At 41.9% G+C, this 26,604-nt stretch overlaps 3 protein-coding genes across 10 annotated transcripts in view; 1 reads left to right on the top strand and 2 right to left on the bottom strand.

The window, feature by feature from the left end:
• pcnx1 (pecanex 1) overlaps positions 1–14,160 on the bottom strand; it is a 37,508-nt gene extending 23,348 nt beyond the window's left edge. For 6 of the 8 annotated variants that reach the window (XM_014409797.4, XM_014409798.4, XM_014409799.4 and 3 more), the window contains exons 1-7: positions 13,807–14,160; positions 12,232–12,446; positions 7,860–7,965; positions 4,980–5,016; positions 3,987–4,052; positions 2,195–3,907; positions 437–566 (exon numbers count right to left, since the gene is read on the bottom strand). In XM_014409797.4, the coding sequence (XP_014265283.2) occupies positions 437–566; positions 2,195–3,907; positions 3,987–4,052; positions 4,980–5,016; positions 7,860–7,965; positions 12,232–12,446; positions 13,807–13,959 (2,420 nt within the window). In that variant the 5' untranslated portion in view covers positions 13,960–14,160. The remainder of the gene's footprint in view (positions 1–436; positions 567–2,194; positions 3,908–3,986; positions 4,053–4,979; positions 5,017–7,859; positions 7,966–12,231; positions 12,447–13,806) is intronic. The other 2 variants (XM_076877867.1, XM_004539954.6) reach the window with 1 other exon arrangement.
• A 1,498-nt stretch (positions 14,161–15,658) lies between these two features.
• On the bottom strand, positions 15,659–18,922 carry med6 (mediator complex subunit 6). Its single transcript, XM_004539946.2, has 8 exons — positions 18,860–18,922; positions 17,698–17,857; positions 17,399–17,490; positions 17,224–17,306; positions 17,021–17,129; positions 16,741–16,856; positions 16,613–16,640; positions 15,659–16,309 (listed from the first exon to the last, which is right to left on the bottom strand). Exons 1-8 carry the CDS (start codon positions 18,879–18,881, stop codon positions 16,179–16,181), a joined length of 741 nt encoding a protein of 246 aa, XP_004540003.1. The 5' UTR covers positions 18,882–18,922; the 3' UTR covers positions 15,659–16,178.
• Positions 18,923–21,717: 2,795 nt separating this feature from the next.
• ttc9 (tetratricopeptide repeat domain 9) lies at positions 21,718–25,329 on the top strand. Its single transcript, XM_004539945.5, has 3 exons — positions 21,718–22,371; positions 22,751–22,933; positions 24,323–25,329. The coding sequence occupies exons 1-3, from the start codon at positions 21,900–21,902 to the stop codon at positions 24,403–24,405; spliced, it is 738 nt and encodes a 245-aa protein (XP_004540002.1). The 5' UTR covers positions 21,718–21,899; the 3' UTR covers positions 24,406–25,329.
• Positions 25,330–26,604: the final 1,275 nt, after the last annotated feature.

Here is a 26,604-nt window from a genome sequence, read left to right as displayed (position 1 = left end):
TTAATGATCAGTATAATCAGTCTCTCTCTGCACAGAAAGTTCTTTCTGAAGGGCAGAGCAATGTGATACAGCGGGGCGCCTGTATTGCTTAACAAATCATGCGCACATCTGAGAGGAGACGGCGTGTCAGCCAAGTAGATTAGTCAGATCTTGTGGCCTTGTGCCTTTGAATTTGTAAGGACTCCAAGTGGAATTTAAAAGATTGGATGGGATGACAACAGGAGGAAGAGAGAAGTCTTGAGAAAAGGAGGACCAAAGAAACCACATGCAGAGTGGAGAAACCAGTCCAGTCATAAATGATGTCCCGTTTGATGTCATGCACAGCAGAAGACCGAAATTGGTGGTGATGTGGCACAGGAAAGAGCGCCACCTGGTAACATGCTCATACCAGGCAACACAACAATAGAAACGACCCCCTGCTCCATTCACGGCGTACCTGAGAGGAGATCCAATGATGGAGGTGGGTGGGGTGGGGTTACTCCCTGCGTTGTGTCGCCGCCGCACAGCCTGCCGACGAAATGTGCTACGTTCGCGGCGAAATATGACCGTCTCCTCACTTCCTGGGGCTGTCGTGATGAGAGACATCATTGGCCAGTTAGAATGGATAAGTTTCCTCTCTTTATGAGAGCTTTATGTGGACACGAGGACATGATTTTTCCGTGTGTTATGGCTGCTTTCAGGTACATTTTAAAACGGTTACAGAGCAACACCGAAACACAAATTAATGACATAGTCACTGAAAAATGAACCTGGTATGCATATCCTGCATCTTACTCTCTAAACAAATTGTCTTCCTACACCTTTATTGTCACAATAAAAGGTACAAGAAAATATTCCCCAATATATACCAAAATGTGAAATATTTTAAAGATGGAGGTGCAGTATTTAAACCATATCTGATGAATTCTGCTGACAAGCACATGCTCTGGTCATGTGGAACTGGAGGCAGGATGATGGCAGAAACAATGAATTTTGCTTTTACGGCGCTACTTGATCTGTTATGACCAGCAGCTCCTTTTAGCTAAAGTTAGCACATCCGCTAAGTAGGCACAGCCTGTTTACGTCTTATGCTCCATCAGATAAAACACTCCAAGGGTCGATGGGTGAAAGACTAAAAAAGTATGCCAAACAGATAAGGGCAATAAAAGCAACAAAATGACACAGCAGCTCCTAGCTAAACTTAAGTATCTCCTACTAAATTTAGTTAGCATTGGGTGCAAGTCAACAAGGAGTGCTGCAGCAGCAAAACCACCCAGTGTATCAAGATGAGCCAATGTGGCCTTTTGTTTGCATGATAAATAATGCACAACTTATTCACTGAAAAAGTACTTAAGCTTGTCACAGAGGTAGGGTTTGAATTCATCGGCTTCTTCCAAATCGGCCAAATCTCCACTAAAAACCACCACTGATAACTTCAAGTGCAGTCACGGACTTATATTATAACACCAATAAATATCCCTCGACTGACTGTGATATAACAGTGTATAGTGAAGTTATGACATGTTTCTAGCCAACCAGTCATATGCCCTGGCATATCCTGCCTCCAATACTGTATCCAATCCCACGAGGTGTACACTCCAGAAGCCAAAAAATAAGAACCCAGACAGAGCAAATGTGAGATCAGGTTGCAAATTTGAAGAATGTGGAGTATGGAATGTCTATTATACTATCTGAGCTTTACACTAATAAGAGAGCTGCTGCTTGTCTAACCTCAATACAAAGCACACACTGTGCCATCATGCTAACTGATCTACACAGGGAACACTATGCTTGCCACTCCATGGTAACTTACCATGGCTACACTGAACGAACAAGAGAGACAGCATCTTGTCTGCAGTCTTGTCTCACGCACTCACTCCCACACAAACACACACACAATTTTGAGGCAGCTGGACGACTACACCTAAACAGATTAAAGTTGATCAACTTTACCAGTGTGCTCCTGTTTCATGTGCCAGAAACCATGAGTATGACTAAAGGTTTCCAGCAAAGCAATGTTCACTGTGTTCAATACATATCCAAACCATCACCAGCGATTATGTAAACAATTTGCAAGGCAGGTAAAAACAAAACCAGACTAATAACCCTTAATTCTGTCTGCCAGCATAAAAAGTAGACTAGTCATGCATCACTAATGCAAACCACACAGAATGCAATGTGTACAGTACATTGGAGCTCAGTGTGTGGTACATACCCCGTAGGGAAGCAGCATTAGCATCCTGAGGCTCAGCGAAAGCTGCCTGGTTGGGCAGACTGTTTCTGGAGCGAGTCACTGATTCCAGCTGGGAGGCCCGACCCAGCAGGGATGCCGCATCCAGGACTTCCCCTTCTTTGGCTTCCAAATCTGACTTGGAGGTGGTAAGAGGTCGAGGTCCTGCTGGAGCTCCTAGGTGGGTGGGATCATTAAGGCATGCAGCCGTACCGCTGTCTAAGCTCAACACTCTGGCATGTGTTTTGGCACTGCCTGTGCTTGGAGTACGGCGGGAGGTACGCCGCTTCCCTCCGTTTCGAACTCCTGTCTCAGGTTTTACTGTGGTGGAAGAAGAGGAGGAGGCGTTGGCTGAAATGTGCTTGGCTTTCAGGGCCCTGTAGTGGCTCTCTGGTGAGTGGCAGGAGCGGGAGGTGGTGCTAGATGAGCTGTCTGTGCTTAGGTGCTTGGTGGAGCGGAGACTGGAGGCACAGCTGAGTTCACTCTGATCACTGGAGTCATCCTCTCCACCACCAGTGAATACAGCACTACAGGGCTTGGCCATAGCACGCGTAGAGATGTAATCCCGGTGATGGCTGGCATCAAAGCTGCTTGCTCTTTTCTTTCCAGTCCGCCGGCGTCCACTGCGACCCGCTGATAGAGAAGAAGTCCTCTGAACAATGTTAGCTGAGTTTGGTTGAACGTTGTCTTTCACCTGCTCCTGCTCTGTGACAGCTACACCTGTTGAGCCATCAGCACTGGTCCTGATGCCAGGCTCTTCGGCACACTTGACAGGTTCCACCAGTTCTTGGGTTGCAGGTGACTGAGTGTCCGCAGTTTGTTTAGCAGTCAGCTCATTGGCATGTGGGTTTTTATTGGCTTCCCTGGAGGGAAGATTACCGAGACTTCGAGGTCTAATACTAGAAGTCCTGTCGTCTGCAGGAGCAGATACTGTCTCTCCCGTTTCCCGTGCACGTTCATCCCCTGAAAGTGACAGCAGGCTCTCCACATGTGTAGAGCTGGTCTGTTCACTGTGGAAGCTGCTGACAGTGCTGTTGGTGTCTCTGTCTGTGCCACTGCAGTAACTCTCAGTGGAACCACTACTGCGAGTACTCAGACTCCTCAGGCTATCGGCACTTCGCTCCCCTCCTTGGGACTTTGCTCCTCCACCAGAGGCTTTTCCACCACCACTTCCTTCCACCTGGTAAAGTCCTGAGCTACTCTCCCCTGCTTCCTTAGAGGCTGAGCGAGCAACCCTGCGTTGCTCTTTGTGTCTGTAGCACTCTACTCCAGAAGTTGAGGGCACAGCTTGGTCCTGCTGGTGCAGGGGGTCTGCCCCATCTCTGTCACACAGCCCTGGCCTGTGTGGTCTGGCAGTCTCCAGCTCACGCACAGGGTCAAGGCCACCTCTTCTGGGTGGAGGATACAGAGCAAAGTCTGGCAGACTCGGGTCAGGGAAAGCGGAACCTGCCGAGCTAGAGGTCCGTGGCAGACCTCGAGAACGGAGCTCCTTCCTGAAGGTCTGAGATTGCATGGATGAATGAGAGGTTACCTCCGTGTCACAGGAGGAGTGTGACAGGCTGAAGTGATAAGCAGCAGAGTTACAGAGATCAGCAGGCTCCCTGGACAGCTCTGAAGGACACAAGGAGGTTGACGGCTGCAAGGAGGCGAAGGAATCATTGGGAACGAGGCAGTACATCTTTGTGTCTGAGAGCAGATCTAAATGGATACAAAGAAAATATACATTGAGGAAAATACTGAGAAGTAATAGTAATAGCATATGTGACTGTGTGTTTACCATGATCATGACTACAGCTCTCAACAAGAGTCAAACTAATGTCATCTGAGGTCCTTCCACAATCTCCTGAAAATATAGGAAAAACAGTTTTTAAGAAAACCATCATCTTTGAAAACCTACACGTAACTGGGAACTACAGACTACATAACAGAACATTATGAATACAAACTGTTGCCTTGCACTAAGAAATGCTTTTTCTGGGAGGTTTCCCTAATTGTTTATGGGGAAAGGCCACACTTAATGGAGGTATGAGCTAGTCTGAATAGATTCTTTGAATGCTCTGATGACAGCACAAGATAACAATTGAACAAAGATGTAACTGTTAGGATTTGTCTTGGAAATGTTAAGGTTTTTTTTAAGGAGTTGCCATGACTTCCTGGAAGTCTGTGGCAAACTGTCTAAGTGTACAGTAAAGGGGAGGGGAGATTAAAAAACTAAATCCCTGCAGAGCCCTTGTCCCACTTCAGACCATTTAGTCTCATCACAAACTGCCAGCTAATTAGAATGGCATCGAACAGACTCACTGAATTATTCAGGCAACGCAGGCGCCTCACTCAAACACTCAGTACAATGGCCCCCTAGCACAGCTACAAGTTCAGTTGTTGTCTTCATCTCTGTGTTTCAATAATGTGCTCTCAGAGAATGACTCCCATGCTGGGTCTTACAATGTATAACCCCCCTTCCCATTTTTTTCAAAGCCAGCAGTGCCTGTCGAAAGCTGCCTCATCATGGTGTGACTGTTGAGGTCACAGCAATGCTGAGTCAGGCTGCATCTCCTGAGCAGCTTGGGTGTGTGTGTGTGTGTGTGTGTGGGGGGGGGGGGGGGGGGGGGGGGAATCATGGTTACGGATGTGGTTCTTTCACAGTCAGAACATGCATTAGTGTTACATACAAAGGATTTTTTAAACCAACCCTACTTGTAACACGTCACTTCTTTCTCTTTTGCTCTTTTTAAGTTGAATAGGCACAGAAGAAAGCTGTGTGGCATATTACCTTTGGCAACTGTTGCTCTTCGATGTGAAGATGCTATCTGAAATTTGAATGAAAAGATAAGTTAAGCTATTTGTCTTTCAAAAGGAAAGGTGGTCAGGATATCAGAGGCTTATTTCTGCAACAACATTTTCATCAAGAAAACTGACAAGGTGTGATCTTTACAGAATATGACATCTCTAAGAAGACACCGTTTGTGTATTACAAATAGCTAATTGCTGTGTACTGTCAAAAGAAAAAAAGTTTTGGGTTGTCTTCCAACTTGCCACACAGCAACTGAGCAGAATGTGTAGGCTGATTAGAGACTCAAGGACATACAGTACAAAGACACAGAACACAGCACCCATGGGGATTCAGAGGTTAAATATATCTCACAGAATAAGGGAGCTAAAGAACTTTGAATATTAAAGGAGATATCAGCCTGACAGCAATATGTAAAAAAAATAAATAAAGAAATAAATCATTCCTAAGGAAAACACTCTAGTGCATATGCACACACACACACACACACACACACACACACACACACACACACACACACACACACACACACACACACACACACACACACACACACACACACACACACACCCCAACAGTTGCTTCCTCTAGTCCAGCAACAACAAAAGTAAAATAACTTAGCATGCTCAGAAGACCCTTATGAGGGAAAACATCGAGGGAACAGTTTACCCTGCCCGGGATAGGGTTACCGGGGGCCCGCACTGGAGCCAGGATCGGGGAGGGTGCCCGAGGGCAAGCGTCTGGTGGCTGGGCCTTAGTCCATGAAGCCTGGCCGGGTACAACCCGAAAAGGGGACATGGGCCCACCCTCCTGCGGGCCCACCACCCGCAGGATGCGCCCTAGGGGTTGGGTGCATTGTGTGCCGGGCGGCGGCCAGGAGTGGAGGCCCTGGCGGACTGATCCCCAGCTACTGGCAATTGGAACATGGAATGTCACCTCTCTGGTGGGGAAGGAGCCTGAGTTAGTGTGTGAGGTTGAGAGGTACCGGCTAGACATAGTCGGGCTTACCTCTACGCATGGCTTGGGCTCTGGAACCAGTCTCCTGGAGAGGGGCTGGACTCTGTCTCAGTCTGAAGTTGCCCCTGGTGAGAGGCCGCGGGCTGGGGTGGGTATTCTAATATCCCCTCGGCTTGCTGCCTGTATGTTGGGGTTCTTCCCGGTGGATGAGAGGGTTTGTTCCCTGCGCCCCAGGGTCCTGACTGTCATTGGGTCCTGACTGTCATCTGCGCTTATGCGCCGAGTGACAGTTCAGAGTACCCAGCCTTCTTAGAGGGCTTTCACTTCGGTGGCCTCAGAATCTCATCTCTGCTTTTCGCAGATGATGTGGTTCTGTTGGCTTCATCGGGTGATGGCCTCCAGCTCGCACTGGAACGGTTCGCAGCTGAGTGTGAAGCAGCGAGAATGAGGATCAGCACCTCCAAATTTGAGGCCATGGTCCTCAGCCACAAAAGGGTGGAGTGCCCACTCCGGGTCGGGGATGAGTTCCTGCCCCAAGTGGAGGAGTTCAAGTATCTCGGGGTCTTGTTCGCGAGTGATGGGAGAAGGGAGCCGGAGATCAACAGACGGATTGGTGCTGCAGCTGCAGTGATGCGGACGCTGTACCGGTCTGTTGTGGTGAAGAGAGAGTTGAGTGTAAAAGCGAAGCTCTCAATTTACCGGTCGATCTACGTCCCTACCCTCACCCTATGGCCACGAGCTGTGGGTAGTGACCGAAAGAACGAGATTGCGGATACAAGCGGCAGAAATGAGCTTCCTCCGAAGGGTGGCTGGCCTCTCCCTTAGAGATAGGGTAAGAAGTTTGGCCATCCGGGAGGGGCTCAGAGTAGAGCAGCTGCTGCTCCACATCGAAAGGAGCCAGCTGAGGTGGTTCGGGCATCTGACAAGGATGCCTCATGGGCGCCTCCTGGGTGAGGTGTTCCGGGCATGTCCCACCGGGAGGAGGCCCCGGGGCAGACCCAGGACACGCTGGAGAGATTATATCTCTCGGCTGGCCTGGGAACGCCTTGGTGTTCCCCCGGATAAGCTGGAGGAGGTGGCTGGGGAGAGGGAGGTCTGGGCTTCTCCGCTTAGGCTGCTGCCCCCGCGACCCGGCCTCGGATAAAGCGGAAGAAGATGGATGGATGGATGGATGGATGGATGGATCTTAGCATGCCCTGCTAAATAGCTCTGCTTACTAGAAGCACAATACAGATAACAATAAGACAATCTGTAGAAAAAGTATGTACATTCAATATCAGAAACAGGCATGTTCTGAAAACCCTTGTTCAAAATTCACTATTGGGACCGTTAGGAAAGTAGTGCTTCTGCTGCTTCTGTGGTTATTTCTTTTATCATTCAATGAAATGTAAACAAGCTCAGCTGCGATGCGGTGCACTTATACTGGTGCATAAACACATTGCTTTCCCCATGCTGTAAATAGGAAATAAACTCCCTGCTGTCTCCCTTCTCTTGAATATAACGCCACACAATTAGTGATTTGCTTTATAGCAGTAGACAGTATTACATGAGTTGAGTGCAACATTGCACTGTATTCCCACTTGGCAGCAACACTTTCTGCAGCCATCATATGTAACAACTTTCCTGTGGAAACCTGGAATTGTTAATTGTTTAGATTGAAAAATGTCCAAAATATGCTGTACAAGCTAGAATCTAAAAGGTTATCATAATAAGCCGCAACATGTATTAACTTGGATTTGAATAAACAGCTGGTAGGAACATTGAAGATCAGCAAGCTATTAAATATAAATCTAATGAAAGGTCTGCAGAAAGTAATACAGGGGGCAAAGGGACTTGACAATCAGGATCCTTTTATTTTCAGCTAGTTATGGAACACAGTGTACAGCAGGCCAGTGCTCTGCTTACCTGCTGGTTAGACTCCATCCCAATATAGGAGTTCCTGGAACTGCAGTCCACTGGTGGAGTCTCTTGTCGGATGAAGTCTGCCATCTCAATACCCCCTCCAGGGTCCCTTTGCAGACACACAAACACATGCACATCGATGGAAACTACTGAGTTCACCAAGATTGTTCAGCCCTGTTACATGCCATTTATCTCCTTCAGTCAAACAGAAAGAAGATGGCAGCAGCTTCAATTTAGGGAAAACACACCAAGTGAACTTCTTAAACAGGCCTTTATTTTAAATATTTTGCACAGGCTTTGAAATTCCACAGAGAGAAAACAGATGAAAGCATCCATGATTTTTTTCTGGGTCTATATTTAGCCCAGACGTGCTTATTTAACCAGATGGTATGTAGAAACAAACAACTTGCCAGGGATATAAATCATTTCCATATGCCAAAACTGCATCATAGCAGGTCAGACCACAAAACAACACTTAAAAAAATCAACCACAACATGTAGCACCAAAAAAAAAAATACTGGAAAAAATGGAGCAGGAAGTGGGGAAATTGAGTTGGTGGTGGAAGAGGAAATAAAGAAGAAGAAGGAGAAGAAAAAACACCTTAATGAATGTCATCTGAGCTTGTCGGCTTCACTGCAAACTCAAACAACCTGGAATGCTGTTCCAGATGTGTGGGCAAAGCTATGACTGGTTGAGAGGTCTCATTCTCTTTTTTTTTTTGCCTCTCCCCTGTCCCAGCATCCTGCTAAGCACTGCTTCTGGAATGTGAGTATGAGTCACTTCTTCAAGTCATTTGCAGTAAAAGGCTGAAACCTCAGTGGCTTTTGTTCACTGTGAATGAGAGCTAAACCTAATGTCAGAAACCTGGCATGCGGCAGCTAAATAATGCTCAACTGGTACTAAGGAGCCCGAAAAATATCCCCCACACCATTACACCATCACCACAAGCCAAAAACCACTTATACAAGTTAGGATGTATCAGTGGTTTTTACATCAAATTCTGACCCCATCTGCTGAATCTCACAGGAGAAATTGAGACTAATCAGACTAGGTTAAGTTTTTCAATCATCTGTTCTCCAATTTTGGTGGGCTTGTGTAAATTCTAGCCTCAGTTTCCTGTTCACAGCCAACCAGATTGGGCCTTGGTGTGGTCTTCTGCTGCTGTAGCCCATCAGTTTCAAGGCTCAAAGTGTTGTGTGTACAGAGATGCTCTTCTGCATACCTTGGTCAATTAGTGGTTATGTTAGTAGTTCATGTTGATTTTTCTTTATCTCCTCTTAACTCTGCCACCAACAAGGCATTTTTAACTAGTAACAAAGTGGTCAGTAAGTGTACTCCTACAATGTACTACTGTTTCTTAGTATTAACACTGATGAAACGTATCCCCACAAAAGGTAGGGATTAATTGAAAGCACATATACACCTGTACTGTTAAAGATAAGTGTAGATTTATGTGGCCAATGAGAAATAATCTTAACATCTTTTTAGTTTATGTCACTGTGAACACTGAAATTACATTTAAATAAGATAATGCTTCAAAATAACTAACCAAATAAGTGCCTGAAAGCATTTCAAGATGGCTGCTGAATAATGACGCTTGCTTCAAGAGCTTTGCCAATATGACAGATCCAATAAATTGGGAGGAAAAGAAGTAATAAAACCCAGTGCATGCTGTGTAAAGCACATGGCAATAACTGTAAAACCTCTATTTTTTGTCAACTGGTAGCCTTCTGGAGGTTTTTCTTTTTCCCTTTAAGGAGTACTCCCTCGTTTGGTTTGTACTTTAAAGCAAACATGTGGGAGACATGATGAATCTTCCTGCCAACACTTTCACGCCACTTCACTGGCCTACAAGTGCTGGTAGTGTGCCAAAACAAAACCAACACACAAATGAACCAGAAAATGGAGGGGATGAAACAGACTGCTAATGTAAGTAACACTAGTTTTACAGACAGAATTAAAAATAAATAAATAAATAAAAAATCAGCTTCATAGAAATTTATGGCCCAGAAAATGCATCCAACACATTTGTTAAACTTTAAAGAAAAACACAATAGTTCTGGATGAATCTAAACGTAAGTGTTGGCAATATTATTGAGACGGACAGAAAACTCTGCAATGGTTTTTAGAACAGCGCCACATAACAGATGTTTTAGCTGAGGAGAAATTAAAAGTCACTAAACAGTTTGTTTAAAAGTAACTTCCTGAAGTGGTGTCAGCATGTATGGTTTAATAATTTGAAGTCACCCTAAAGCAGCTACCCAGCTAACCTTTGAGTAACTTGTGTGTTTTCCAGAGTCATCACTACTCTAGACCTCCTTCCTCAGCTCCATTAGACAATGACAGATCACATGAAGTGACTGATCACTTAAAGTCAGTCACACTTTCTGATCACTCATCTTCAGTGTTGGGTAAGTTACTTTAAATTAGTAACTTAGTTACATTACTAGTTACTTGTATCAAAAGTAACTCAGTTACTTCAAGTTACTCATTACTTTCAAAGTAACTAGTTACTAGGGAAAGTAACTTTGGTTTTACTCAGAATTCTCTTGTTAATGTGTTGCTTCCATAACTTTGCCAGTCTTCTAGCTTGCTTACTTGCCACAAGTGCACTGTGCCACCTACCAATAGAAAGAAAAAAATAATGTGAATATTTCCACGAGAGAAATCCCACGCCTGGACAGTCATTGACTGCTGCCATGATTCTAGCGTACGTCACAGCGTCATGTGCGCTTTTTACATCCAACACAAAATCTGCAGTTGTGGTGCTTTCGATTGTACTCAGAACTCGGAAATTCTGCCTTCTGAATAGGAAGATGTAGGCAACACCAGACTGCAGATGAGCTGCATACAGGGCTGGACTGGGACTGAAAATTGGCCCGGGCATTTTGACTAGAGACCAGCCCGCCATTATAGGAAAAATCATAAAGCCTTTGAATGAAAACAAACGCTGTTGTGACAGTGATGTACACTGTTCTGATGGTATATATGTATCAATCTATCAATCGTTTGTTGTAAGACTCAGATAATTATTTTTTAAAAGCTAGACATTTTAAATGAGAATAAGAAAGAAAAGTACTTCTTTGTGCCCCCCTCTCCCTGTTAATGCCCTACCTGGTCCCCCTGGCAAAACTTTGCTAGATCCGCCCCTGCACAGTTACCAGCTGTCAGCTACCTAAAAAAGGATCCTGGTGTTATTTGTCTCTCAGAAACAGTTCATAACTTCCCTTCAACTCATTCATGTCACCTAAAAGGTCAACCTGTTTCTCCATCACAGCTCTGATGATTCAGTAAGGACATCTCCTGGTTTCATCTTCATGTTTCCCTCTCACCAGATGACCAAACCGATAACATGACCAGCAGCTTTTACAGCTGTGGCTCCAGCAAACATCAGCTGATACTAGAAATTAATATTGAATAAATTCTAACAACAGCTGATCAAGCTTGTGCTTGATCAGCTGTTGTCGTGCTGCTGTTGTTTAATGCGACCTCCGCTGGTTTCCTCTTTCTGGCGCAAAGTGGGTGATAAACAAACAAGAGAGAAAAGCCGATCAGCTGATCATTGATCAGTTTTCATGATTGAAGTAGAAACAGGAGAAGGAGGGTGAGCGGATGAGAGAAGAAGAGGCAGCTGTACAGCTCCAGCTTTGTGTCTTTTTCATTGTAGCTGAAGTACGGGACAAACTGTGTTCCTTTTCACCTCAATACGAAACGCGCGATATTTTCTCTGAATATGAGACGATTCTGTTTTTTACGGGACGGTTGGCAACTCTAATAATTAACCTTGTGAACAAAATAAAGTTCAACATCAGTAACATCATAGCACCCACCCAGCTGTATAGAAACTCCGTCATGCTAGCTAGTACCCAGTACGGAAAAAGTCAGAATAACGAAAATAAACTCCACCTAAACTTGGTTTATATCTGACCCAGAGAGACTGCAGGTCATAACTTCTTACCTGAAGTTCAGTTCACACTCGGACCGGCGGCCGCCTCGGGTCTCTCCTCTTGCCTCCCCTTTCTCTCATCCACCTGCTGGCCTCCACCACTTGCTAATGTTACTGAATATGTGGAAGCTCCGCGATAGCCACCACACGAAGTAACGAGTAACGACCCTATCTAAATCCCAGTAACGACTAATGCGTTCCTGATTTTGGCATAATAACTAGTTACCGTGCTCGTTACCACAATAATAACGTAGTTACTGTAACGCGTTACTTAATAACGCGGTAGTCCCAACACTGCTTATCTTACAATGCGATTTATTTCTGCTTAATGATCTTGCACATCCTCTACAGAATATTTTATCAGTTGTGCACTACAGTGCTCCATCTCCAGATAGTAAATCCGCCAACAGACTATAACGTGAACTTACCCTGGGCCATTGCTGTCCTCCCTTCGGGTCACGCCTCCATCAATAGCCCCCTCTGTGCCACCTCTGCTCCCCTGATTCTCCTTAGCCTGATGCTCCACCACCTCCCCCTCATCCAAGGCATAGTGGAGGCGGTAATTCACCGTCTTCAGCAGCAGGAACATGGCAGCAATCACACCACAGTAGATTCCCACTATCACCATGGTTGGCGGTAGGGCCTGGAAGTAGAGGAAGAAGTAGGGAAAAAGGTTACATAGACAACCCTCTAACGGTTTCATTTTTACCCATGTTACAGCATTTTATATCCATTTTCTTTCCTGTGTTTATCTCAGCAGCCCAGGAGTGATGTTGATTCAATTTGGACATTCAGACATGACACATCATTTATAAACCCGTGAACTGGAACCAAGCACTGCCACAGAGAAAATGAGCTCTGCTAAATGCAGCTAAAAAAGATAATTACATTATTGCACCTATTGTCCCAATTATTTATGACACATCTGCAGTGTCTTAAGATTTGATTATGAATTTTATGTCTGCTTAGTGCAGCTGACAAGGAGGCTATTACAAAAAGAGGTGACTAGATGGGCTCTAGGCTCTCTCTTGTCCTTGAGATATCCTCCTGCATCTGCTTGTAGCTCTCACAAACAGCAGCAGCGCAACTCAAACTTGCGGCTCAATATAAACCACAGAGCTGACCAAAGCATTTCCACTCCAGGAATAGAAAGGAAACCACAAACCTATTTCAAACACCCCAGTTTCTTTATATAGAAGTGAGCACACAGACATTCATAATCACGTCAGCAGTTATAAATGTGCATTTTATGTGTGCAGGACATAAAGTTTGGCAAGCAACCTTTTATTGACGTGCCACAGAAAAGAGCACCTTAAGAAAGTAAAGCCGTTTAGGAAACCCGCAAACAAAGACATTTTGAGATGAAAAAACTGAACAAGCAGCTCTCAGCTATATGATTTTGATTCCTGGGCTTTTACACGGGGAAGATCACTGCTAACATCCTTGTGAACTGTGCCCCTACAGTCACAGCTGGTAGCTTCTGAAAACTGGTGATACCGAAAATCACTGCCGACCGGAGGACAACAAATAGATAAAGATGGGGGAAGGGAAAATAAATTCACTGATTACAGCCTCACACAGTGTAAATATCCAAGTGGACCTTAACCGAAACACAGAATATGAACAAAAGAGCGTTTAGGTACGATCTAGTTGATGGACAGTAGACTGAAACCTGAAGGAGTTAAAGGCTCTTTTGTTAACGTCTCCACCAGAATAAGGTTTATTTGCTAAGAAATGCTTTTGCTTAATGGATAATTTGGATAATTCAACTATACTTCAAATATTCCACTCCGTTTTCTTAGTTTAATATTAGTGTACGTTGTCTTCGCTCCAGATAATAGACCGAGACCGACCGTTAGTGAGCTGTGGCTGCTAACCTAACGGACAGTTGGTTTGGTTAACTTAAGCTGTCAACAGTCATGACAAATACATAAAGAAATACCAGTCTATGAGGTAAAAATAAATAAAATAAAATAAAATAAAAAGGAGACAAAGCGGCTCACCATGTACAGCGTGAAGGGGAAACATAGCAGAAAGAGCCAGATGTATAGATGTAAAGCGTTGACGAACGTATTCTGATCGGGGTCGTAGTACCATCCGCCTGTGATTGAAGCCCAGACCCCCTGCCTCAGGATCTGCAAAGTCTGCGACCCCATGTTGTTTTATCCCCTCCGACGAATCCAGGCGGAACCGACCGACACAACAACCGGGGTGACACGCTGGGGCTAGTCGTCGTTCAACATGACAAACGGCGCTCTGTTTTCAGACACTGGCCTGAAAATCCCCTCTGCAGCCATCTTCTCTCTGCAGCTAGCCAGCCAGCTGGGGCACTGTTCAGTCCTCCACTGAGGAAGACTGCTATCCCACCACGCCCTGCGAGGAAGTTCTTCTTCGTGGCATCGGTACTGTTTACACTAAATATAAGACCATACGTATAAGCTTTGTGCCTTCACCCTTCTGGTTTTCACTCGCTCTCCTTATTGGAAAATTATATTTTTCAGTGAGTAGGCACGTTTATTTGATTGTGACTCAACAGGGTGATGGCAGAGAGCATAAACGTATGAAATAAAAATTTAAAAATCAGCCACATATATGGAGCTTTATACTAAATATGACTAAATGGCGACACCTGTCGGTTAAAAAAAATACCTGCTACATTAAGGATGCAAAATGGTACGCGAATCCTCTCCCATTAACAAAAATCCTGGTCCCACATGGTGAAATATGGCATGTCTGTTTTTCTGTGGTAACTAGTCAAGGTGGGGTGACCTCCAACCACTTTTAATATATATGGTGTTGTAAAAAAGTAAGAAGCCTTTTGTTAAATCATGAATTAACTGCACATTTTTTTGTTCAATTTCACTACTTATACCCAGGTCTGATTACAGCCAGACCTGACGAATTTAGAAATCACCAAAATAAAACATATTTGACAAACTGAAGTAGGTTAAAAGATCTTAAAAAGCAACATATCATGTCATGATCTAAAGGAACAACTGAGAAACAAAGTCACAGATATCTGTCAGCCTGGAAAGGATTACAAAGATATTTCAAAGGCTTAGAAACTCCAGCCAACCACAGTGAGAGCCATCATTCACAAATGGAAAAAACTTGGAACATCGGTGGACCTTCCCAGGAGTGGCTGAGGTACCAAAATTACTTTAAGGGTTTGATGACTCATCCAGGTCACAAAAGAATGCAGCATATCTAAAGAACGGCTTCCTGTAATGATCGAACCATGAACTCCGCGCTATACCAGAAAATCCTGAAGGAGAATGTCCAGCCAGTTTGTGCACCAAAGCTCAAGCGTACTTGACTAATACAGTAAGACAATGACCTGAAACACACCAGCAAGTTGAGCTCTGATTGTGTTGTGGTGAAGAGTGGTTCAAAAATCCACAGAAATGTGAAGGACTCGTTGCCAGTTATCACAAATCCTTCAAAATTAGTGTAATCAGGTACAAAATGGGACGAATGAATAAACCTACAACCACCCATGAACTCAGATCATGAGATTAATAAGAATCAGGCACAGATACAGTAATGTGCAAAATTCCACCCCTCATTTCTTTACATTTTGCTTCCAATAAGTAAAAGTGTAAAGTGTCACACAAAACACACAACAAAATCCCCAGAAACCAGATGACGCAGTGTGAGATCATCTTGACAGGGAGCAGAACAAAAGGCAGCCATCATCCAAAGTAGCATGATATAAAGAATTCAGGGTTGACGCAAGACAGGAAAAACGCTACAGTGCAGTAAATCTTAATCACAGGTTGAAATAAAACAGAAGAAAAACGGATCAAATAAATGTGAAGCCTGTTAAGTGTTAAGAATTAAACAGATCAGAACACATTAATCAATACCATTTAATGTATATTAAAAAAAACATACAAAAGCAGGACATTTCTTCCGAAGGAGATGAAAGTGTCTGAAACGAACAAGCCATGTTCGGGTCAAGAGGCCATTTGCTTGGCAGATGAGATGACACATCTTGTTTGTAAAGCAGACAGCGAATTAAATGATCCTCTGAAGTCACTACAACAGAACCATTAGCATGATGTTGACAGTAAGCTGACACCGATGCTGATGTCAGCTTATCATCATCAAAAAAAAATCCTCCCCCACTTCAAATTGCTTGTTTGTGCTACAGCTGCTTGAAGCCTATCAAGGGCACAGGACTAATGCTGCAGCGTAAAAGGAGTCTCAGCACTTACATAAACAACTGACTCCTTTTATTTTCAGTATTCTAAAAATCGATCAAATAAGCAGAGAGTTGGGGAGGTAACACAAATGTCTCAAGTCATTTTCCCAGTGAGTGATGTAGGACTGCAGAGCTGTGCGCAACCTTCCCAGTGTCTGACAAATATGGCTGTCACTGCAGTCTTGCCCTTTTCTCAGGAGGTGGTTTGTTAGGTGGAGCTGGGGCAGAGGACTTGGTTGCCTGCTCCCTCTCCTCTTGCTTCACTGTTTCTGTGGGAGGTTCAGGTTCCTTTTTCACCTCAACTGCAAAACAAAAGCCTGTAGTTAAAAGTAAACTCAAGAATTTGGCCTTGAAGGACAGACATTAAAAACGAAACTTAACTGATTTTAAAATTGAAATATTCAGCAGAAAAACTAATTGATTTTCTTTTAGTTTAATCAAACAACATGAATTCAATTCTGAAAGTAAAAGCAATGCTTCACATATGAAAATAAATTAACATATTAGTAATCTGCAGAGTGTTAAGCACTTCCAGACAGACCCTGATAGACTCTTATTATATATCATAATGATCTATAAACAAAAAACTGTTTTAAATATCATACCTGGAATGGGCTTCTCACCAGGCTTAGGCTAAAAGTTCAGAGAAAAGCAAAACAAAACAAAATCAATACGATTGACTCCTCTTAGACTCAAAATTCAAATGAACAAACTGGACAATAGCTGACAGTACCTGATAGAAAGTTGGTGGAAATTTTGACCTCAGGTCCAAAAGGAGTGTGTCAACGCGATGCCTCTGAAACAGAGAGCTAGGCTCCTCTTTCTTCTTAGTCTTTGGTTTGGCTTTTTCTGTATAAGAGATTCATGTTAATCACTTTCTGTCAAAGTCATTATTTTAAATAAACAAGGAAAACAGGTTCTGGCTCCTTCTTTGTTGCTAGTGTTTGTGATCACATCACATAACTGATAATCAGAACTTTAACATCTAAATTGTAAACTGCCAAACTGCTTACCTCTCTCCTCATGGTCCTTGAAGTGCCACCAGTATCCCTTGGATGGGTGATAGCGACAATAGGACATGGCCTCATCAAAAGCAGACTGGATTCCATGTACAGCGGAAAGCTAAAAACAGATATGATTAATATAAATAACACTGATTTTTTTAATCAATGTTACACAAACCTATCTTTTACAGAATTACAATGAATATTTTTACCACTCTAGAGCTGATAACTGTTCCCAGGTCTGGAGCCTGATACACGACTCCAGCTATGATGTAGTAATCAGCCAAGGGAACCACTGTAGTATGAACAGAGAAGCAGAAATTCAACTGATGTGAAATGAAGACTTTACAAATCTAACAAATAATGGCTTGAGTGTTTGGAACTCACCTTGAGTCGGTGACTGCCTCTGTTGTTTACGGATTATATAAAGAATTGGCTCCTGAGCATGAAGAAGGATGTATTCAACTCCCACCATCTGACTGTAAATGAGACAGAAGCAATGTTTTCACAAATCGGCAGATGTGGCAATATTATAATAGTATTACTTGTCTGTGTGTGTATGCGTTTGGGCTCTACTTGACAATATGATTTTGATCAGAATGTCTCCCTTCATAATACTTAATGTAATATGTTTAAAAACCTTTTCACTGCTCTGTATCAAATTTCCATCTATAAAACAAACTTACTTCAGATGATCCACGGTAAGCCGCTGCATCTTCACTACCTCATTATTGCAGGTACGGTCATAGAAAGGGTTGCTTCTGTCAGAAAAGTACTCCAGCACATTTCCAGGATTAAGACCTGGTACCCAATTGCTGTCCACCCAGGATATCCCGAGAAGGTTATCTGGAAATTAAACAAGCATTCAATTTATGAAATTATATTATTAACTGATGCTGCCTGAGAAATAACTGTGAGTGCATTTATATGTTAGGGATGAAATCACATCTCAGCTTGACATGGATATTGTCAATACTGATAGCATTTTATTGATGAAAATGTCTTGTTAAACAACTATAGAGATGCCTTCTTTTTGTGTGCATGTGTGTGTTTCTGTGTGTGTGTGTTGGGGGGGGGGGGGGGGGGGGGGGTATGAATATAATTGAGGAACTGAGTCAGTATTAACACAACCTGATAATGAAAATGGGTCAAATGTTTATGAAGGAAACATGACGGTGATTCTGGTTTCCTGATTAACATGATTAGGCTTTTGATAATAAAAGGTTCTATTTCAGGTAATAACAAGACACTCTATTAACAGATGACTTATCTCACTGTGAAACCCGCCTTTTGTGAGAGCCGAGTTCCTCAACAGATCCGAAATAATGCTCAAACAGAGCAGCTATTTGTATTTCTTGATTTTATATCAAATAAAATCAAACTACATAATATAGCTTAATCTTTTATATGCTTCTCTATTGCCAGTATATCTATCAGATGTTAGGATACATGAATAGAGATAATGAATAAATATAACTCGGAACAGCTAAACGGACCAGTGAGCAGCGTCCATATTACCAATAATGCAGACATCACTTTACCAAGGATGAATAACCCACTATACTGGAAAAACTGAAGGCTACAATGACTTGAAGTTGTTTTCTGTTGTAACCACCACCAAAAGTCATTCTAAGGCTCTGGCAGACAGCATAAGCTATGCTAGCCGATATGCTAATAAAAAGCGAAGGAGACGCTACTCGTTAACAGATTTTCTTGCAGCACAGACGAATAAGCTTGAAGCTGCAGAAAAAAAACAATCAAGGCGCTGTTTCGAAGTTATAAATAACATGAGATTTTTATACTAATTAAACTGCACATCTAAAAGAAGAATATAATGGATTTAGCTACCTCTGAAATCCACCGACGCCATGATATAAACAAATGGTCTCCTAAAGATTACGTCTCTGGTCTTTAGGTCGTACTTTGATTACGTCATTGTACTTTTCGGCTGAGAATGTGATTAAGAGATGAGAAATGCTTTTGCTACAGCAGCTGAAATGGTGGTGAAATATTTCTGTTACTACTACTACTACTACTACTAATAATAATAATAATAGTAATACGAATAACAATACTAATAATACTAATAATAATGATATGACAGATATATATGACAGATATATAATGTTAAAGAGGGTGATGGCATGTGGTATGAAAGACTTTCTCTGTTTTTGTGGCAGCAGAGCTGAATCAGTCTGTCAGAAGAGATGCCTTTTAAATAATTTATTTACAATTTAATCAGTAACCTTCTCTTCACCACAGCTTTACTAGTCTCCAGTTTACAGCCAGTCACAGAGCTAGCCTTTATCATCAGTTTATTCAGTCTGTGGGTGTGACCAGCTCGATCTCAGCTTTTTTGGAAAATAGTTTAGCTTGTGGATATAGACACCTAGGTATTTCCTGTCCCAGGATAGACATAGTTCATTTGGTATTCCTCTTCCTTCTGAAGCCTATCTCCACCTCTAGTCTTATTATTCACAAGCAGAACTCCTCCCAGACCACTCATCAAAAAATATCCAGTGGTGCTCAGTAGTCCTCCTCCTGCCCATCACTAATACATTCTGTAATTGGCACAGCCCAGAGGTGTACTGAAATTCTTAAGTGTAAAGCATGAGCAGGACTGGAGGCAGCACAGTCTCAGTGGAACTCCTTTGCTGCTCATCACCAGATCAGTCAAAAGCACTGCCCAGTCTCACATGTTTTGGTCCGTACTCAGTAATCCATGAGATCAATCAATCAATCAATCAATCAATCAATCAATCAATCAATCAATCAATCAATCAATCAATCAATCAATCAATCAATCAATTCACTTTAGAATAAATATGATCCTCCCAACCTACCAGTCATTACTATCTAGAGTGAAATAAGCTGTATACAGTATGCAGATGATTGCACCGTCCACTCCCAGATTTTGTGTTTATGCAGACTGCAGAGGGTTAAGAGATGTATTTCACCTGAGTGTTCAGAAATAATGCAGAATAATGAATGTTTATTCATTATGTATTTAAAAAGTGCATGCATGAAGTGGAGTGTAGGACAGAAAATTGTGCAAAAGTGTTTTATTATTATTTTTGATCACAGATAGAAAATATGCTATGATTCTAGGATAAAATAATAATAATACCAAGATAATGTTACCCAGAATCTACACAGTCAATGTAAGAGTCCAAATGTTAACGTATAATTCTTGTGATGGGCAGACTGTATTTTCCATTAGGTTCCCATTGTATAGACTTTATAGACTTTATAAAAAAGTTCATACAAAAACTTATTATAAGATTTTTTTTAACTAAAATTATGCTTTATGGAATATCTTATTGTTTTGTAATTACCCCATGCTAATTTTAACTAAAGCGTTCGCCACCAGAGGTCAACATTTTGCCAGTAGATGTATTGAAATGTTTTTTGATGCCTGCCATTTTTCTTATAACTTTTCTTTTCTTTTTAGGCCTAATTCAATTTCCTTATACCCTCAGTTATACTCCATTGTGGACGTGTGCACAGACTTCTGGAGGTATAATAATAAGGCAATCTGTTTAGTTATTTGGTAAGATTGCCAGCTAGTTATATATATATATATATATATATATATATATATATATATATATATATATATATATATATATATATATATATATATATATATATATATATATATATATAAAAATAAATAAAGATCTTAATCTTAATATATATATATATTAAGATCTTTCAGTTATTACAAACATGCAATAACGTCGCATATTTTCGGAGTGTAGATTTAACTGATCTCATTTAGTATTTAGTATTGACTTAAAACCTTAAATTCTACCCTCACTTTCAGTGCATACAAACTCTTGTAGTAAGGCTAAGAACTGCAGAGACATTTTTACACGTGTTCGCACTTGTTGACAGCAGCATGCTGTAGATCCCAGGCGCGTGATAACGATTTCATGGGTTACATGGTCTTTATTTCTGATCAGCAGCATTTGTTCAACGCTGAAATTCCAGAGACACACCCAGACAGACAGCTGACTTCATTGCCCCAGTGACAGTCACAGGACAGACACGGTGAACAAACAACCTGACACAATGGCCAGTCAAAATGAAACCGTATGCCCGAAAATGCTCCTACACATGCCCTTCCGTCTTCATAACAGAGACTAATAACACTATCATCCTGCAAAAACCCCATCCGAATGACATCATAGTCTGTAATTAGGAGTCTGTAGCCTGTCAAGAGTAGCTGCTCTGGCAAAGCTGCTCTGTAGAGATAAAATGAGCTGGATGAGCTTTATCTGATTCATCTGAGTAGAGATGACTACATTCCTCCACTTTAAGACAAGCGTGACACCAACCCCCCCCCCCCCCCCCCCCCCCCCCAAAAAAAAAAAAAAAAATTATATTCACTCCGATCAAGTCTTTCCATGGGGTATATGGCTTAGGAAGGATGAAATACGGCAATTTATTACACGGTCATTTGGCCTTATTTAGAAATACAAGAAATCCCCGATTGGGCCACAAATTACCACTGGCGTCTGAAGGGGAAATAGAATAACTTCTTCTTTAAAAAAAATGTTAATTCAAATACAGGACTGTAACTTCCCTCTCATTTCTCACAGGTTGCAGATAAATTGATAATGATATTAAACCTCTTCTTCCTGGTGTGGGACCCCCATGGGACCACTGGCTCTGTGTGTATCGACCAATCGGCGCGTTTGAAGAGAAACATACGAGAGCAGGCTACAACAGAGGAGCGCGCATCGCGTAGGGGTGCGCACACAGACGTAGTTGCGACACTGGCGAGGCGAAGGCGCGATACAGCCGAGAGGATGCAGTGAAAAGCCTCAATTTCCCAGCTAATTTACAGCCGGGCAGGGCAGCTATAATAGAAATAACGTTGAAGATGAGTGTGATCCAGGCTGCGCACGACGGCAGGGTGGATAGTGGCAAAGGCAGCCACACTGACAACGCCTGCGGATCCCCACGGCTTCAGCAGTGCGCTCACCCCCCTAACAGCAGCAGCCGGACCAAAGATGCCAGATATCAGCAGCAGCTCCAGCAGCAGAAGCATCATGGTGGGTCGATGCTGAAACAACCATCCTACAACGAACCAGCGGACGTCGTGAGACGGGCGCTGGACTTTAAGAGCCAAGGCACCCAGTGCTACAAGGATAAGAAGTACCGAGAGGCAATCGGCAAGTATCACCGGGCTCTGCTCGAGATTAAAGGGCTGTGCAGGGTTCTGGGGGATCCGGACACAAGCTCCAAGTCACCCTCCTCCCTGCTGCCGACCATCAGCAAGTCCACCACGCTGACGGATGAGCAGAAGGGGGCAATGGAGAACGCAGAGCTGGAGTGTTACAACAGTCTGGCCGGTAAGAGACGTTTCTCGCATACATTTCCCACAGATGGACACAGATTCCACTTATCAGCTGTCTTTTCAGCAGAGGGAAATTCTGGGAATACTCCAGAGCTCATGAATGATTCACTGCCAGTATGAGTCATTCTCAGGCTTACCCCACAATCCGCCTCACTTTCTTTTTAATTATCACTTTGCATAAATGGTATATTTATTCACCCCTTGGCAAACGTATAATATTTGCTATATGTTTAAGATTTAACCAAAGAATCAGCTGTGTTTTAGTCCCTGACAGGACATATTAGTAGTTCAGTAAAATAATGCAAGTCTAACATTGGGTCTTGCAGTGTGATCAGGAGTTTCGCCCTCTCTCCCCTCTTTTAATCTCTTTCTAGCTTGTCTTTTGCAAATGGAGCTGGTGAACTATGAACGAGTAAAGGAATATTGCCTGAAAGTGCTTAACAAGGAAGGAAAAAACTTCAAAGCTTTGTACCGATCTGGAGTGGCCTATTACCACCTAGGAGACTTCCAGAAAGCCCTGTACTACCTGAAGGAGTCAAACAAGCAGGAACCTTCAGGTAAGGATTGCTGGTTCATGGCAAGGAACATTACACTAATATCTGAAATACACAATACATTATTTATGCAGCTTGCTGACTGTGAAAAACATTTAAGGGTGATGAGATGACTAGTAGAGAAAATAAAATAAAAACAAGTAGGAGTCATCCTTCATCATGCTTCATTGCAATTCAAAATGTGGGTGAGATTCAGTATTTCAGTCTGGACCAAATAGAAGATATCTAATTTAGTTGCTTTGAGCATTTAAAGAAACGGAGTTCTGGGACAAGGTAAAAAGACGGCATTAGTGTTGTAGTGGCTCATTAGTGTAGTGGTTTATACATTTGCCCAAAAAACAAAAGATCCCTGGAGGAGACATAAATCCCTTTGGGGTTGTATCAGGAAGGGCATCTGGTGTAAAAAAACAAAAACAAAAAACATGCGGAGCTACCTGCTGTGGTGACCCCTGTGAACAAGGGTGTAGCTGACAGTAGCTTGTGTATCATGTAAAAGTGTTTCACATGAACATGAACAGGTGCACTGCAGAGATATTTGTGGACTTCAATAAATAAATAAAATAAAACAGGTGACTGTTGTGGTATAGAAATGGAATAGCAGGCTGTTGACTGGCACTAAACTGACTTCATGCAAAAATATCAAGTGCATTGCAGATATGACAGTGAAACCACTGAGTGACATGTTTAACATAGTACAGAGTGCTTGAGACAGAGGTAGCTGGACTTCTATTGAGTTCCTGAAGATGTTTCACATCTAAAAGCTAACAGGGGGAACCAGGTATTTGATTAATAATATGAAATTTACAAGATTAAGAGTAAAATTATCACTGTGGGCTTTTGGCCTATTTGTGATTCTGTTCCTAGATGTTATTTAAATAATTGGGCAGAAATCTGGTGCCTAAGATACGCACAGTGAATCAGATTTTCTAGCACAACCTTGGCCTTTTCAATGTGGGTGCTTCATTCATGTCACCCAACATTAATCAGAGCTACAGAAAATAACACAGGAAAACTAGTCAAGTTAGGTAATATGACAACTTTAGAGGTGTATTTGTTGCTTGAATGGCAGGTGGGAAAACTGTAGATGAAGAGGAGTCTGCAAACAGCCTCCTTCACGTGGTTAATATCTATTTGTTATGTGTATGTTTGTTTATTTATGTACTAAGCTAGTAAGATCATTTACAAAAAAAAAAACTGCAGATACACAAGATCTTCATATGGAGCTTGTTTTGTTTTTGCACTGCCAAAAAGCTGTGGTATAAATGACTTCTAGCTGCTTTAATTCCATGTACTACAGAGTTGTGTTTAAATGGAAGATTTACGACCTTATTGATGCACCGTTTCCTGTCTGAGCAGGAAATAAATCAGCCTTTTCCTGCCTTTGTTTTCCAGACACCAATGTCATCCGCTATATTCAGCTGACAGAGATGAAGATTCGGAGAAATGCCCAAAGGGAGAAGAAAGAGGCCACATAAGCATTCGCTGTCCGATGACTTCTCTCTCGTCATAAATTTCAGCCCTACTGTGTGCCACCCAGACCTTAAACACCACGGCTTGGAGGTTTTGGTGTAAAATGATGTTTGCTCGCTTTTGCCTTGCACAGCATCTGGTTGCCAGTTACGTGATTGAATTTCACTGTTGTGTGCTTGAAATGTTTATTTTTATTTTTTTTAATTGTACAAGGTATTGTGTTTCAAACTTCCAATCATATCTAGTATGAATTTATCCTGAGTATGTTTTACCCATTCCAATCTGATGCACTGCCAGTCCAAACATCGCACATACAGGCCATAACTTGTGATGGAGACAGGAGCAATAAAGGTGAATCCAGCATGTCTGCAGGCGAGTATAACTGTAAATTAGCACCTGCCCTCGCACAAGATGTCTTTTAAATGCCTTGGAGTAAATGAGTAACAACCACCTACACTTCTGTCACCATACTTTGATTTTGAAAGCACTACAAAACTCACCTTTTTATACTCCCAATTATACCTGAAGTAAAGGTGCTAGTCGTAAGTAGGTTTAAAACTCAAAATGCTTGGACAAGGACATCAAGAGCACATGGTTGCTAACTGCGGTATGAGACATATGAGACATATCACAAAATGTAAATAGGCTACTTTATAAAATCACAAGAAGATATCCTGTAGAGGTGAGCTTTTTGTGTTTATTAATGCCAAAATGAAGCACTTCACTCACAGCATTTACTGTATCTTAAAATACTGTGTTTACTGTAAAGGTATGGTTGTAATGTGTGTCTATTGATTGCATTATGTTTTGTGGTGCTGCAGCATTGGATTTCTCTTTAGTTTTCCTTTTTTATTTTCCTAATGAGCTTAACTAAATGAATAGAGAAAACATGATGAAAGCACACGTGTAAATAAATAAATGAAACAATGCTGGGTGGAAAGAGTTAACGTTTTTGTCTCGGTAGTTGACATTGTAAAGCATAATGTTAATTTTCTAGAGGGATGGTATCAGGATGCAGAAATCCTGACACTGGCAGTTATTTAAGAGTTAATCAATGCTTTTCATTTCCACCATTTTAGTTGATATGGCTAATTTCTTAGCCCCAGCTTTTAAATCTTTATATATTAAGAGTATTATCATTGACAATACAATAAAGTATAAAACTAACATTTACTCTCTTTTATGGAAAATAAAATTCATGTGCTAGCTAGCTACCAACTTATTCTATCTTATCTTAAATGCTGGATTTCGGTCTTGTGCCTGTATCAACATTAGTTACATGTGAATCAAACCATTTTAATATATCTGTTTAATGTTTGGCAAAGGGATAGCAGCAATAGCCCATCCTGTAGCATTAGCTGCAACAAGGGACAATGATAGCTTTCCTGTTTTAAAAAAAGGGTTTGCAAAACTACAGAAACTGTACTGAAAATGTTTGCATAATCACTTAGGAGAAATATTCAGTCCAACACTCCACATACAAAGATTCTTTAGATACATCATTTCAAGTTGGTGGCTAATTGGTTGCTTGCTAGCAGATGGGTAACAAAGAGTTGAAAACTCGATTTTCTTTCTTCTTTTTCAAAGTTTTAAATTGAGGATTTATAGATATTTTTGGTCAATTTAGACCCTTAGCGGATTGCAGAATCATGTTTCGAACATTATTGGATATTAAGTTACATTTTTCTTAAGTTGCAATTTGATGCTAATGCTAATATACATAAAACAAACTGCTACTCAGTAATTTTTCAGCAGCTTGTACATAATTTTGTCTGTTGCTTGCATCTGAGAAGAATTATGGTTTATAGTATATCTTTTTTAATAGTTTCCACTGTTTTCTTACATTTTTAGAACAGTAAAGTTACTGGTAGAGAATAATAAGTTTAAGCTGACATGAAGCTGAGGAGACCCAAAAACTTTGGCTGCCAGGTTTGTGGGACAAAAGCACCAGTGGCCACATGGTTGGGGATTATCAGAGTGCATTGGTTTTCATCTGCAATCTGAACATATGCATGAAAGCTTAAATGGTGATTCTAAATTGTCTGTAGGTGTACTTGCAACAAACAAAAAAAATGTCTCTCTCTCTGTTTGCCCTGTGATTAACTGATGATCTGTTCAGGGTGTATCCTGCATATCCCGTAAAAAGCTCCAGCCCTACCAAGAACCTATATCAGAGGTGGGCAATTAATTTTTCCCAATGGGCC

Source organism: Maylandia zebra, linkage group LG19 (assembly GCF_041146795.1).
Source record: "Maylandia zebra isolate NMK-2024a linkage group LG19, Mzebra_GT3a, whole genome shotgun sequence".
In the NCBI taxonomy this organism is placed as follows: domain Eukaryota; kingdom Metazoa; phylum Chordata; class Actinopteri; order Cichliformes; family Cichlidae; genus Maylandia; species Maylandia zebra.
This window is presented reverse-complemented; position numbering and strand designations above follow the sequence as displayed.